The 14591-nt window shown below is 43.8% G+C and overlaps 1 protein-coding gene across 2 annotated transcripts in view; it reads right to left on the reverse strand.

Annotated features, from left to right (window-relative positions):
• The window catches only part of NETO1 (neuropilin and tolloid like 1), a 91785-nt gene extending 82683 nt beyond the window's left edge, over window positions 1-9102 (reverse strand). For both annotated transcript variants that reach the window (XM_027118863.1, XM_027118864.1), the window contains exons 1-4: window positions 8684-9102; window positions 6592-6645; window positions 6220-6354; window positions 1251-1499 (exon numbers count right to left, since the gene is read on the reverse strand). In XM_027118863.1, coding sequence (XP_026974664.1) covers window positions 1251-1499; window positions 6220-6354; window positions 6592-6645; window positions 8684-8711 — 466 coding nt within the window. In that variant the 5' untranslated portion in view covers window positions 8712-9102. The remainder of the gene's footprint in view (window positions 1-1250; window positions 1500-6219; window positions 6355-6591; window positions 6646-8683) is intronic.
• Between the last annotated feature and the right edge of the window lie 5489 nt (window positions 9103-14591).

The raw sequence follows: 14591 nt of genomic DNA on the forward strand, positions 1-14591 counted from the left end.
AGTAATCTCAGTGTTTACACCTTCCTGGAACACATCGAATCGGTTTGACTGCCACATGTGAAATACCCATGACTTTTGTGACCAATCCAATATTATTAGCAAAGCATAATAAAAACCACAGTCTCTTAGAGATATTATAAAAATATTCCTAATGTTTAAGGCTAAGGCATATGGTAGGGTTAATATCTTACTTATTTTAATTATTATATTATTAAACCATAATATCACAATAAAAGTCATCATTAATTTTATATTAATTATTTCAAAAATGTTAGTGCTTGAACTGAGCATCATAGCCCTGCTCTGATGTTACCTCTGTAACATGGAATGGAAACTTGAACAAATTTTACCTATATTCCAATTTAATGTATTGTCTTTTATAACCTGAGTAAAACAATATGTACAAACTTAAAAAAATGTAATTATAAATAAATAATGTCCTTTATGTAAGTTGAGTCATTTTTCCATTAAAAAAAGTGACTTCATCAAATCTCAAATTGCTTCAGCCTGATGTTCTTGCAGTTTAAAAATATAACCAATTTTTATTATATTAAATGATAACTCATCATAAAGTGAGCCAGTCAACATCACAGACCCTTTTTAATATCAACAGGTTAAAAGGAAAACTGACATAGAATAGATAATTATATATAACAGCTAATGCATGCCAGACCTTGCAAATGGGTGTTTGGCTGCAACGGGGCTCACTTTTCCTTTTACCACAACTCTTCGGAATTTGCATTTCTGAAAAGAGATTAGACTGACTGCTTTATACTAAGACCCATTTGCTTTAAAAATTATAATTTTCAAAAAAAATTATAATTTTCAGAACAAATGAATTTTTTATTTGAGTTCTCCAAAGATCATTTTGATGGATACATTTTACAATATTGCAATTGCCTTTTCAAGTTTACTGGGATTCAATGCATAATTAGTTTCTCTATTACAGACGGCCTCTCAAATCACACGTTTCAGCATAACGGAAGTCCAACGAATGAACTGTGCTGCTGATGACCATGTAGACCCCTGAGTCACTATGCTGTACCTCTAGTGTAGGCTAAATTTTAAAGAAAAATTATTTTCCTTTCGGAATTAATGAAATGCAAAGAGAAAGTATTGTAGGTTTGGTTTTAAATAGAACTGGGAAACTCTTTGGAAATTATAAAGTTGTCTTACAAAAGATCTTATAGTATGAAGACAGAAAATCAAGGAAGGAAAAGATATAGGGAAAAAAACAAGCCCCCACTTACCAGGTGTGAAATTGTATCGAGCTGAAAATCCCATAGATTCCAGCTCTCCATCAGCAAAAAATTTAATCCATAGAAATCTTCCACTGGATTTTATTACAGGCGGATTTTGTTGTCCACAAAAACGTCCAATTATTGGAGAAAATCCAAAAGGTCCATCTCGAACTTCAATATGATCAAATTTGCACTCCCAAGAAGGTTCGATAGAGTACTTCTCATCAAAATAAAGTTCAATGCACTGTCTTGGGGCAGCTGAAAAAAAAAAAAAAAAAAAAAAGATTATGTCTAGAAGGTCCTTTTTGTTTTGTTTTTTTGCGGTACGCGGGCCTCTCACTGTCGTGGCCTCTCCCGTTGCAGAGCACAGGCTCCTGACGCGCAGGCTCTGAACGCGCAGGCTCTGGACGCGCAGGCTCAGAGGCCATGGCTCACGGGCCCAGCCCCTCTGCGGCATGTGGGATCTTCCCGGACCGGGGCACGAACCCGTGTCCACTGCATCGGCAGGCGGACTCTCAACCACTGCACCACTAGGGAAGCCCTAGAAGGTTCTTTTTAAATCCGTAGTTTGGTTTCTCTGATTCTACTTCAGATTTTATCTGTATAACTCCTATCAAATTTTGACTGTGATATGCATAGAAACGCTAAGCAACTTTGTTATTCTTAGCATCCTAAGAGATAATACTTCCATAATGATGTCTAAGAGATGCTTCTTAAAACTGATGATGTTGCACAAAATATGATCTGATATAAAATGACCACTTCAATATCTAACACAGAATGAACAAATCACAGTAGTTTTGTGGAAACCTGCTGACTCAGGTTTAAAAAGTAGAGAGGCATCTCTCTGTCACTTTTCCCACATCTTCAGGAGAATCCAGTTTTAAGGTCAGAAACTTGAGAACTGTTCAGCATGGAGTTAACCCATTCAAATAGTCCCAATTAGATGTGTTGATCAGATTGAAGTGTGTGTGGAGGGATATTAAGAGTAATTTTCCTAGAACGCAAATATTATCATGTCATTCTCAGGTTTAAACTTATTCAGCAACTCTCTATCAGCTATAGGAAGATGATCAATTCACTTGACGTATAGCTTTCTTAGAAGTATCCAACAACTCACCCTGCCAGGGTCTTTTCACCTCACATACAGCCTAAGTTCAGGCCACTCCAGGCATATCATGTTTTCTAAGACAGCATGCTCTTTTAGGCTTTCGTGTGTTTTCCCACTTTCTTGAGTACATATATACCTCCAATCCAACTCCTGTTTATGTGGGAAAATCTTGCTTAAAAAAAAAAAAATCTCCTCTCTACATCTACTTACTAAAGACAAAACCCATATCTATTCACCCTCTTTTTTCAGCATTCATGCACAATACTTCTCATTGAGAATTTCTCAAAAAAAAAAATCTTTGTTGGGTGAATTATAAATGAATTTATCTTCATAAACGTGTTTACAGCTCTTTAAATAACCATGGAAGAGCCTGATAGGGTGAGCAGCTCCATAAACCTCCACATGGATGCATTTGCTAGTGCCCTTCCATTCTTCCCTTGTCATGGTCAAAACTGTTCAAGATTCTGGCATTCCAGGCTGATACTCAGCCAGAGTACCCCCAGAATAGCCATTACAGTTGTTGAAATAGCCACACGTTGATCCTAGTTAGTAAACTGCTGTCTTGAGTCCTTCAGTTGCTTTCTAGCCACTTGATGCTCTTTAAAGACCAGTCCCCTCCAGAAACTTGAAAGTTAAGTCCTGCCATGGCAGGCCCTGCTTCCCACGTGGTCAGCAATCATTCGGAATGACTACTGTCCCCCCACACCAGTTCTTAAATATATATTGATCACCCTTGAATGGCTTTGAAACTAAAGCCTTGCATGCGTGGGTATCAAAATGTATATAGAGTTGAGATACATGATTGCTTGAAAATTAGAGACTTACAAAAAAAATAGGATCCTGATATTCTCTGGCTTTTCCTTCACAGTCCGTGTTGACTTTCTCCTTACTCTGCCCTCCCTTGCATGTCATTTTCCAGAAATCTATTCTATGTCTTCTTTCCTCTCTCTCTAGACCAGGGTTCTGGATGCCACTAGCATCCCAATGGAAAGAGATTATAATATAATAATGTCTGCAGCTCCGTCTAAGCCCAATTGAATCAGAATTCCTGGAGGCAGACCCAAGCATCTGGATTTTCCAAAAGAGTTATAGTGCTCCAAATACGCTTTGGGTAATTTTATTCATACTCGCAGCCTCAACAGCAAGCACTATATTTATCACCTATAAATATATATTTTTATCCCAGAGCTATCCACTGAACTGAAGACCACACATCCAATCTCTTCATGAGACACCTCCATAAACACCAAATGGAACACATTATTTTTCCCTTAACGCCCTCTTTCTCCACCTCTATTCCTTATCTGACATGGCAATTCCATGTAAGACATCACCAAGCCAGAACTTTAGAATAGTCCTGAGATTGCCTCTTCTCTCATCCCTACATCCGGTCACGCAAGACTCGGTTTCCCAAATACCTCTCATTTGTTCCCTTGACTCCACCATCAATGTCACTTCTGTAGTTCAGGCTTCTCCTACGGTTTACTCCACCTCTCACAATAGTTTCAGCTTATGTTCGCTTCCTCTAGTTTCTTCATCGAAATCTCACCTTACTATTTTTCTCGAGTTATTTCAATGGCCCTCGCTTGTCTATAACATAAAGTCCAAACTTGCCTGGGTGGAAGATGGATGCCAAGTTCTCCTTTATCTGAGGCCACCTGCCCTTCAGACTCCTCACTTGCTGCTCTCCTCACCCTCTGCAGACACCCTATGATACTACACGTGTGTAACCAACCTCACTGCGGCTCTGAACCTCTGCACACGCTATTCTACACAGAGGACGATTATCTCCTGAATGTTCTTTAGAACTGAGTGTAAGCATCTCTTCCTCCTATAGACTTCTTGTCTTTCTCTCTATTCCAAAACTGCTCATCTCGGGGCCACTTGAGATTGTTTACTGAAAAAAGCATAGTCCCCAGGCCACATCGTAAGTTCCATAAGGCAAGTACCATGTCTATTTTGTTCAATACTCTCTGAACAAGAGTGGTTCAGCAAATATTTGTTAAATGAATGTATGAATGGAAAAAAAGACAAGTATGAAGTATTTCAAGATGGGTACAGAAGTATGATTAACAGTGACAGGAGGTTCTATTTATTTCCCAACTTTTAAGTTTTGTCCTTGACATGACTACGAATGAATGCAAATATGTGCATGATATTAGAATCAAATGTGAGCAATGCATTTAAATTATCAATAAGAATAAACATGAAAGCACAATTAACATGCAAAGATTTTCTTCTGAATTACAAGAGAATTAGTTGATGTTATTCTTTTTAATAATTTGTAGTTTTGAAATACTGTTGCTTCAAAACACAGATTATGTTATATGAAGTTAACCAAGACATTTAACCCTTCTGTGCCTCAGTTTCCTTATATGTACAGCAGGGACAACAAAAATACCAAATTTCTATGATTAAATATCTATGTATATGTATATATATATATATATATATATGTATATGTACACAAGTCGTCCCTAGGTCCCTGCAGGCAGCAGGGGAGAGGGGAGGCGGATGGTTCCAGGACCCTCCTTGGACATCAAAATCCAAGGATGTTCAAGTCTCAAGTCCCTACCTTGGCCCTCTGTATTTGTATCTGTGGGTTTTCACATCCTCAAATTCAATCAGTCGAGGATCTTAAACTAGTGCTACACGATACAATCACACAGTATATGTATTACTACACATAACAGATAGGTAATATTAACTTGATAGAAAGAACAGCTAATTTTAACCCAGAATTTCCACATTTCAGTCTCCTTTTCTATCTATCATAAGAGGAAGAAAAACTGCCGGAGCTCAGTTTCTCAACTTTATGCTTTTATTATCAGAGCTTATTTCTCTCTCTTCTTCTTGTAATATGGTGTATCTTTGCTAAAAGTTCAACTTGAAGCATGACAAGAAGAGAGGAAAGATCTTGGTCCAGAAATTACAAAAAAAATCATTTCTAAATGAAATTCTTGAAATCAGTTAACCAGAACATCTTTTAATTTGAAAGATCTATCAAATTAACATGTTCCTTGCTTATAAGTAAACAGTGAGCATAAATACCGTCTTTGTTAAGGTAACTCTGTGTGTGTGTGTGTGTGTGTGTGTGTGTTGGGGGAACACAGGGGTTGGGAGGTTGAAAGTTTTGGGCTATTAAGTACTAACACATAATATTGAAAACTTCTATCACTAGATGAAATGTTCGTGTATCAGTATCATCCTTAATAGAGACATGTCTACAAGCGTAATGGAAATGGAAAATGTTCAAAGAGAACTGAATCCCTTTTTCAGCACTTTTATCCTTCAAGCTGGGGAAAAAATGATGAAAAGAAGCATCATCATTTGGAATCCTGACTTTGGCATGAAAGTACGAAAATATCACTTGTGAGCACAAACTAAGACAATGGCTATTCAGATTGACATTTGGAAAATATGATCATAGATGTACTCCCGACGAGAATATGTTTTTTGTGCTTCATATTATTTAAGGGAAAAATAACAAATGTATAGGTTATTCTACTAATTATTAAGCCAAAAAGATACCAGTTGCCAAAACGGCTACACATGAGGTACTATTATGCCAACCATGCATCCATTCCATTAATGCAGAATTCCAAATCAATTACATGAGCTGCGAAATAAACTGTTGTTGATCTCTTTTTATTTCCCAGAATTTACCTGTTTATAAACCATTACTAATAATTTCAATAATTAACTGGACCCCAGGTTTTACAGCTATTTGATTCACTCAGAGATATTTATGTGTACGGTCTCCAAAACCAATTTTTGTAATGTCTGTATGCATATTGTCCATCCAAAGCTTAGAGGTGGCCAGATTTAGCTGAATGTTTTCTCCAGCTCTGGCACTGGCTTCCTCACCTTCTATGATGTAGATGCACTCCCGGTCAGGGGGGTACTTGCTGGGATAGTTCGGAGAGGTGAAGACACCTCCGTCTGCGTGTTTTGTCCAACTTCCGCACTGCACAGACTTCGTTTCTGAGGTGCTTTGCTTTTCTGGAAAAAAAAAATTTTTTTTAAGCCACTATCCAATTTTTTATAAAACTAAAAATAGAGAGTACATTCTTACAATATCCATTAGTAAATTAACTTCTAAATGGTGTCGTAGTCAAAACCAATCAATTATACACACTATAAAATGCTCAGAGAGTCTGGAATATTAAGAATGTGGGGAAAATAGGAAAATGCAAGTGATTGGAGGTCTTCCACTTGCATTTTTCCAAAGAAACACACCTGTTCCTTGCTTGGTTGCCCCAGACAAATGGAGGATGATTAAACTTGCTACAACTGAAACAAAAAAAGAAAAATTAGAAAGCTTAATGTACACCGAAATGATCAAATTCTATAACAACATAACAATTTAAAGATAAAATGATATCAAAGAAGGTTACTTTATCACTTTTAACTATTCCGAGTAGACTCAGAACTTGCAAAAACTGATAAAATGTACAAATTTGTACTGATAAATTGTACAAATCAGGACAACTTAGGAATCTCCTCAGGAAGTAATGCCAGTTAGGAATGGCTGAGACCCAAACTCCTAAGGCAAACGCAGACTTCAAGACTAAAGAGTTAATAGTGTCACCTACTAATGTCCCATTACAGCAGGATTTCAGGAGTATGTCTGAGCTGCTCTTTGTGAATGACCTTGCTAGCATCTCTAAAGGAAGAAAGGGACAGCAGGTAAAAGGGTGAAAAGGAAAGGTTGTATTTTCATCAACCGTGCTATTGTGTTTTAGAAAATAAATACTTAGGCAAAATCCTACGGCAGGTCGGGGGAGGGGAAAAGAAGAAAAACAGACTAATGTGGATTGACGGTATTAAGCAGCATAATTAAAAATATTTCTTATAAAACGATGAACTACCAAGTAACCCCAGTCCTCAGCATTTTCTAAGCTCTGAAATTAATCTCTTCTAGCCTTAACTTTGATTTAATATTTAGTATTATCCAGAAATATTTTATAATTTTGAGAAAGGTTATTTCTATAAGCATTTTATTGAGTCAGTTTTTCCAGTATCAGAAAAAGCCTCTGATCTGTAACTTAACAGTAAATCTACGAAGACCACTGAAACTTGCCCTTCTGTTTTACTTCCATATCCTTGATTTACTTAATATTTTTGCAAAGCCTAAAACTGAGAAAAGCATGAAAGTCATCTAGTCTTCATAATTTCTGATTTTTCATTCTCTATTTCTGTTTCTATTATTGACTTTGTTGCTCGATTACCTAAAAGCCCTAAGTTCCATTAGGTGTATAATCATACGTCCACTTAAAAACGCATTTGGAACAGGGAAGGTATAATTCATAATGCTTTCCTTAACTAAAGCTCACTACAGGATCTTACAAATTTATGCCTAAAGATTATTCCAGGAAAAGTCTGTGGGCCTTGCTATTAGTATTTGAGAAATGATGTCAATTATTGTACTTTGTACTCTAGCCTGGCTCTCTGCTTTTAGATGAAAATATCAGTCGTTGCTATTGTCTGCGCTCAGGTAGGAAAACAAAAGTCTTACTTTAACTTGCCGTGTTTCTACACCTACACACACGCACGCGCACACACCCGGGTGTACAGCCATCAGTATCAAGCTGGAGTTTGGGTGTTTTCACTCAGCTTTTCCTGTTCTGCTGGCATCACGTTGTGGAGCGTGTGCTGTGATTAACACAGCGGCAAAGCCGGTCCTTTGCGTGGCATAGCCACCCTAATCCTTGCTTTATAAAACTGTGAGATTTCCACCATATATTTTCTTACACTGCCGTTTACTCGATGACTTCTGACACTATTTTCATCCAATCCCCCCCCCCCCCCGCCCCGATTGCACGCGCACCACACACTCGTGAAGCAACACTAGAGGGCTATCTACTCTCCGGAAGAGTTGAGCTTGGCCCTCGCCCTCCCCTCGGGGGCTGCGTTCAGGTGAACCACAAACTACCCACGGGGGTGGGCAGGCGGGCCGGCCGAGCTCAGTAGCCCCCGAAAGGAACTATCAGGCCAGCTCTCTCCCTCTTTCCACAGGCCACCTCGCTCTTGCGCACGTGCCCACCCCCGAACTACTCGCCATGCTCTGCCCCGGGATGTTCCTGCCCACGGAAAGGCTGTTTTCCGCGGCAGATTCTGCGATCCAGTGACCACCGCCTTGCGCAGCCCGCACGCCGGTTCTATGATGCTGCGATACAGAAAGTTTACATCTGCCCCAGACTCGCGGGGCCTGCGCGGTCCGGCGGGAGCGCGGCGGTGGCCAGGCTTTCCCTGCGCGTTCGGCCACGAGGGAGGGCAGGCGGGGAGGACGGCACCCGGAGAGCCCCGGCGCGGCGGGAAAGGTACTCACTGTGAAACAAACTGCGTCCATAGATCATGTCTGTTCGTTACACCCGAGGCTCCGATCTCCACTAATTCCATTTAGAGACAGGGAGACTTCCAGTGGTCGGGGAGAGGTCGGAGTCGAGAGGTGTTTTGGATATGCAAACCAAGAGCAAATGAAGGGGGGTTGAGGTGGGGGGAAGTGAGAGAGGAAAGAAGGAGATCGGAGCCCACACGGCAGCAAGATCCGGACCCGTGCGTCCTCCGCCCCGGGCTCGCGCTCGCCCTCTCAGCGCCGCGAGGCCAGCAGCATCCTCGCCGTGACGCGCGCCTCACACCCGGGCGCCGGGCGCCACCATCAGCGCCGCCGGCGGCAGCACCCTCCTCCTTTGCATCACCGCCGCCGCCGCAGCCGTCAGGAGGGCGCGCGGGCAGTCGGCGCGCGGGCGAGCCCTGGGGTGTCCCGAGCCGGGGCCGGGCGGCGGGCGCGGCGAGAGGAGCGGGGCCCAGTCCGGACCGACGGCAGCCACGGAGCGGACGGCTGCGGCTGGGGCTCGCTCAGTCCCCAGTTTCATACACCACGAGCAGCAGGTCGGAGGAGCCTCCGAGGGAGGATGTCCAGCAGCCCTCCTCTCTCCAGCCCTTGGGGATCTTCCGCTGAGGCATTGAAGACCGGAGGAAGGGGTCGGTCATCGGCTCGCCGGGCTGCGCGCCACCTCTGCGATCTCGCGGAAAGAGGAGCGGGGGGTGGGCGTCTGGGAGGAGGGCCGGAGGGTGGTGGAGGGGAACCGAGGTGGCGAAGGGGGGCGGGGACGGGAGGGCGGTGGGGGTGGGGGGAGCGGGAAAATGACAGTTACCAGGTGGGCGCCTGAGTCATCGCTTGGGGCTGCGCGGCCCTCCGGGAAGCCCGGGGCCGGCGTGAAATCGGGCAGCTCCGCGCGGCCGGCGCCCCCGGGGCTGGTGCGCAGCGGAATGGGGCGGCGACGGCGGCAGCAGCAAGGACAGCACACCAGCTCCGATCCCGGCGTGGGGGAGGGGAGGGGGACGGGGAGAGGACCAGGCTGGGATCCGTCACTCGGCCAGCCTGGGCCGAGGGGGCCAGAAGCGCGCCGGCAAATCCCGAGCTGCATCCTCGTGCGGGATAAAAGGCGTGCAAGGGGGAGGGGCCGCCATGTGAAAATCCCTTTCGGGGTTCAAATTTTCACTTTTTAACGATTAGAATTTCCGGTAGATCTGTCCCCCACCCCTCATATTCCATCTGTCTAGAAGAAACGGGTTCTGTCTCCCTTCGGGGGTGAAGGCTTTGCCATTTACTCCGGTCTCGGGCTGGGAGACCAGGCAGGGGCGCGCCGGAGGCAAAGGCAGCATTAAAAGTTTCGCGTTTTATCACCTGGCCTGATGCGGAGGTCGCCCGCAACAAACTGCTCCTGCGAAGACACGGGCTTCTAGCAATTTTCCTTCACCCTCCCCAAAATATTTAAAACCCCCAAGGCAAACACAGATCACCTCCTACCCCACCCCTTCATGGACAGACGCGCGCGCGCGCAGCGCGTTCAACTCGGAGAGAAAGAGGAAATTAAAAAAAAAAAAAGAAAGAAAGAAAGAAGGAAGGAAGAAAGAAAGAAGAGTTGCTAGGTAAACAGTTCCGAAAAAAACCCCAGTTTGTAAAATGCAAATAAATGAATATGAAGCACAGTAAACCCGGGGCGGCCCGAGGAGGGCTGGAGCGCGCGGAGCGGGGAGTCCCTCCTGGGCGCTGCAGCGCCACCCTCCTACCCTCCCGGCTGCGTCCCGCCCTCCAGCCGCTACAGACTCCGCCCGCGCCCACCGGCCGCTAGCCGCACCTCCGGGTCAAGCAGAGGCCGGCGACGCCCGGTCCCCGCCTCGGCGGCGCGGGACCCCAGGGGCGCTCAGCCGCAGCCCCCGCGCCTCCCACTCCGCAGACCGGACTGGGACTCCTGTTGGAGATGATGGCGGTGAGGAGGTGGGCGTAGGGAGAATTAAAGGAGGTAGAAAGCGGACAGGCGCTTTGCTGCGAAGACTAGGGTCACCTCAAAAGGCAGGAGAGAGAGGCAAGGGCCGGGAGAGTGGCCCGGAGACTGGTGGCTGCCGGGCTGCTGCCGCCGCCGGGCTCCCGGCCTGACCTCCACCTTCTGGCACCTGCTGCTGCGGCTCGGGGCAGCCCGCGTGGGCGCGTGCGCGCGCGCGGGTGCGGGTGAGCGCTAGTTGCTGTCCTGCCCTCGTTTTCCCAGCAGAGCCGCCGGGAGAGGGTAGAGGTCTACAGATCAATAACTTGCAATGAGGTCACCCCCAAGGCCGGGGGGAATCCCCGAGCCCTGGAAGCAACCTCGAAGACTCCTTCCGTCAAGCTTTTGGCCCTTTGATTCCCGGAAGCTGCAGGCCCTCGACGGTGGGGTAAAGTGATCAAATAGAGAAGGGCGCGCGCGTGCTTGCGTGCGGGCGTGCGTGTGTGTGTGTTTCCGTCCATTTAATGGAAAGTGGGTAGATGGGGCAGGATGGAATGGAGAGCTAGAGCGAGAGAAGGAGAACGCCAGACCGCCGGACCAAGAGAAAAGGGGAGGGGAGAGAGGGAGAGAGAGAGAGAGACGCAGAAACAGAGAGAGAACACAGAGAGGGAGAGAGACTGCGCGCCCGCGGAACGCCAACTCCATCTGAACTTGGTGCCTGCAAGGGGAGCTACAGGCTCGAGAAAGGAGCAAGGGGTGAGCTGACGGATGGAGAGCCCGGAGGAGCGTCTCAGAAAATCCGGGTGTACCTGCCCACGTATGTACTTGTAGAAGGATCAAAGGGGAAAAATAGCAGAAGGTCCCTAGGGAGTTGTGTGACCCACGTGCGATTCTTGTGCCAGCGTGGGGGTTGTGTGTGTGTGTGTGTGTGTTAGGGCGGGGGGATGAGTGGATGGGAGTGGAGTTGAGAAAGAGTGGCTAGTGCACGGTTAGAGCAGTTAGTAGATGGTGAATAGATGACAAAGGAAACATGTCACCGATGGGGGAGGGAGGGTCATTGAAAACTGGTCAGCGACACAAGTTGGCAATAGAATGTTGACATGTTTAAGAATGGATAGTAATTATTTTTTGCATCCAAAAATCTTATTTACAAAAATAATTTTTTGGGAAAAAAAATCCTTCAATGAAACAGTGGCGACGTTAAAATTTTTCTTAAGGGAAACCACTGTATTTCTCAATAGCAATTTGAAGGTAGAAGAAGGGAAAGTTGGTCTTTGCTAAATCTGTCCACTCAAGTATGTCTAACATGTTTTCCCTTCTCTTTGCTTTCCCAGGACACAGGTCGTTGTAATGTAGCCAAGGAAGTGGCCACTGAAATATTCCTAGACCAATGGGTGGTCCTTGCATCTGAAGGGGGATCCAGGAAATTCAGGAAGGAAATCCCAGGGGAAAAAAAAGAGGGGCACCCAAACCTTTTGTCCATGTCTTTATTCCTCCCATATCGCATTGGCCAGCATGTCTGTATTTGAGATCAAATTCTCATAAATAGGGGCCTGCCTCCTGGGCTGTGCCTGGGGCTGAAGGGTTGCACTTCTGCTCAAACCTCAGTGCTGATGGAATGAGAGTGCACATCCTGGACCTGGTCTGTGACAGAGACTCTCAGGTCCTCTATTCATTCTTCACTCACCAAGAGACAGAGTCAGGCAGATGCTAAGGCTTTTGCTCTGCTCCCCTAATCCTTCCAGGTTATGGCTGCAACTTTTTCCTTGAAGAGTCCATTAATTTTCCTACACACACGCATGCACAAGGACTTTTAACCATCCACCACATCCTGCTTGCTTGGCAAACTCTCTTCTCACTTTTGAGTTCTGAACTACCGCTTGCTGAGTAATGCTGCCTCCCTGACGGAGACCCACGAGTTTTTACTTTCTGAGAAAAGCCGACATATGGGAAAAGTTCAGCTTCTCCAAGGGAAGGTTTTGCTCACATATGGCCAAATTTCAAGATGTGATTTTGTTGAAAGAGAGAGCTTATAAACTGCTAGCTTTTATAAGTTCAATGTGCTGTCCTAGAAGAGGGTGCTTTGACACAGTTCTCCGAAGTTAGCATTGCGGTAGAGACTACTTATAGGATATAAGGCAGAATTAATGCCTCTTGAACCCAATTTACACTGTCACTGGTTTCCTTTGAGCCTGCACCCTATAACAATGAGTGATAAGGAGGATTTCCAAAACCCTGTAAAGAATCGGTGTAGGACACTTGCTCTTCTGATTCAAAAGTAAGTAGTATTTAGCTACATACATGTAGTTCTCTATAGAAAATAATAAAGCCCCAGGCCCACTAGGGATCTTTCATTAATTCATCCGCAGTATTGACATCTTCAAGGGATTTTTTTTAATAGCTAAAATAAGTGACGTTACCAAAAAAAAAAAAAAAAGACCAAAATCAATAGTGTTTCTGATACATTCTGTATTATATGAGTTTCTTGAAAATTTCCTACCATATTTTAATTGACATAGTTCTGAGCTGTAAAGTTCTGTTTCTTCCATTTTGTTAACTCACGATACAAGTCATAATATTCGTTTATCAAAGACACCTGATAAATAATTGCCGCCAAAGATGGAATTTTTTTGGAAAATTACCTGCAATATTCTAGTAGGAAACTGGGTTTAAGCAGGACTGATGAAGCCATTTCCTTTCAGTCTGTAAATGTATCCTGACAGAGCAGAAAATCTTCATAAAATAGGAGACAGATAGGACCTTTGAAATCTCACATTTAAACTAGGCAGGATATGTTATGAAAATGACTAGGGAATATAACATATGATTCTCTTCCTAGTACGAATATATTGTATTATATCACAAGAATATTAGCCTCTTGTGGGCAAGAGCTTTCATAGCACATTACTTAACCGATTTTCACCTATACTTGCAGATATGTAGCTGTTGTCTATGTTGTTACATATTTACTGTTAATTGTCCTCCAAGAAAAATGTATTATTATGTCTGGAAAAATATGAGGAGAATAAAAATAACTCCATTATCTACCAATCTATGCCAACATTTTTTTTTAAACCTTTATTTTTCTTCTGGTTCATTTTTAATTGACAGTAGCTTATAAAAATAAGATTGAGATTTTTTAGTAACCGCTGGCCTAATTAAATCGCTAGTAATCTGTAAATCAGCATAAACTAAAAGAACATTTCTAAAGATACGTATTGAGATTGAAAAGTGCATTTTTCTTTAAAGGAGGCACCTTCGTACTATATCCACTCACTGTTATTTTGGGGAGAAGAGGAGCTTCCATCAAGAGTTTAAAAAGGGATTTAATCATATTTAGAAAATACATTAAGCTGAAGGATAAATATACATGTTCCGTGTCAAAACATCCATTAAAGAAAACAAAACTACTTAAAATAGCTAAATTAGATGTGTGAATGATACTTATGGGTTAGGTATGATTTTTTTATCCTTAAGTATATAAATTAATAGCATCACCTACATTTACTTGCTTTGGCTAGTTTAGGACATATAGTATTATTATTATAACAATTTATTGGATACTATATGGATGATTTAGAAAATAATAAAAGACAAGATTTACCTGTTGAACACAACAATGTAAATCAACTATACTCCAATAAAATTTTTTTTTTAAAAAGGCAAAAAATGGGTTCCCTGGTGGTGCAGTGGTTAAGAATCCACCTGCCAATGCAGGGGACACAGGTTCAAGCCCTGGTCCAGGAAGATCCCAAATGCCTCGGAGCAACTAAGCCCGTGCGCCACAGCTACTGAGCCTGTGCTCTAGAGCCCGCAGGCCACAACTACAGAAGCCTGCGTGCCTAGAGCCCATGCTCCACAACAAGAGAAGCCACTGCAATGAGAAGCCCACTCGCCGCAACTAGAGAAAGCCCGCTCGCAGCAATGGAGACCCAACAGGGCCAAAAATAAAATAAATAAAATAAATAA

The sequence above is a fragment of the Aethalodelphis obliquidens genome, unplaced genomic scaffold (assembly GCF_003676395.1).
Source record: "Aethalodelphis obliquidens isolate GAN/ISIS:26980383/991018 unplaced genomic scaffold, ASM367639v1 scaffold19, whole genome shotgun sequence".
Taxonomy (NCBI): domain Eukaryota; kingdom Metazoa; phylum Chordata; class Mammalia; order Artiodactyla; family Delphinidae; genus Aethalodelphis; species Aethalodelphis obliquidens.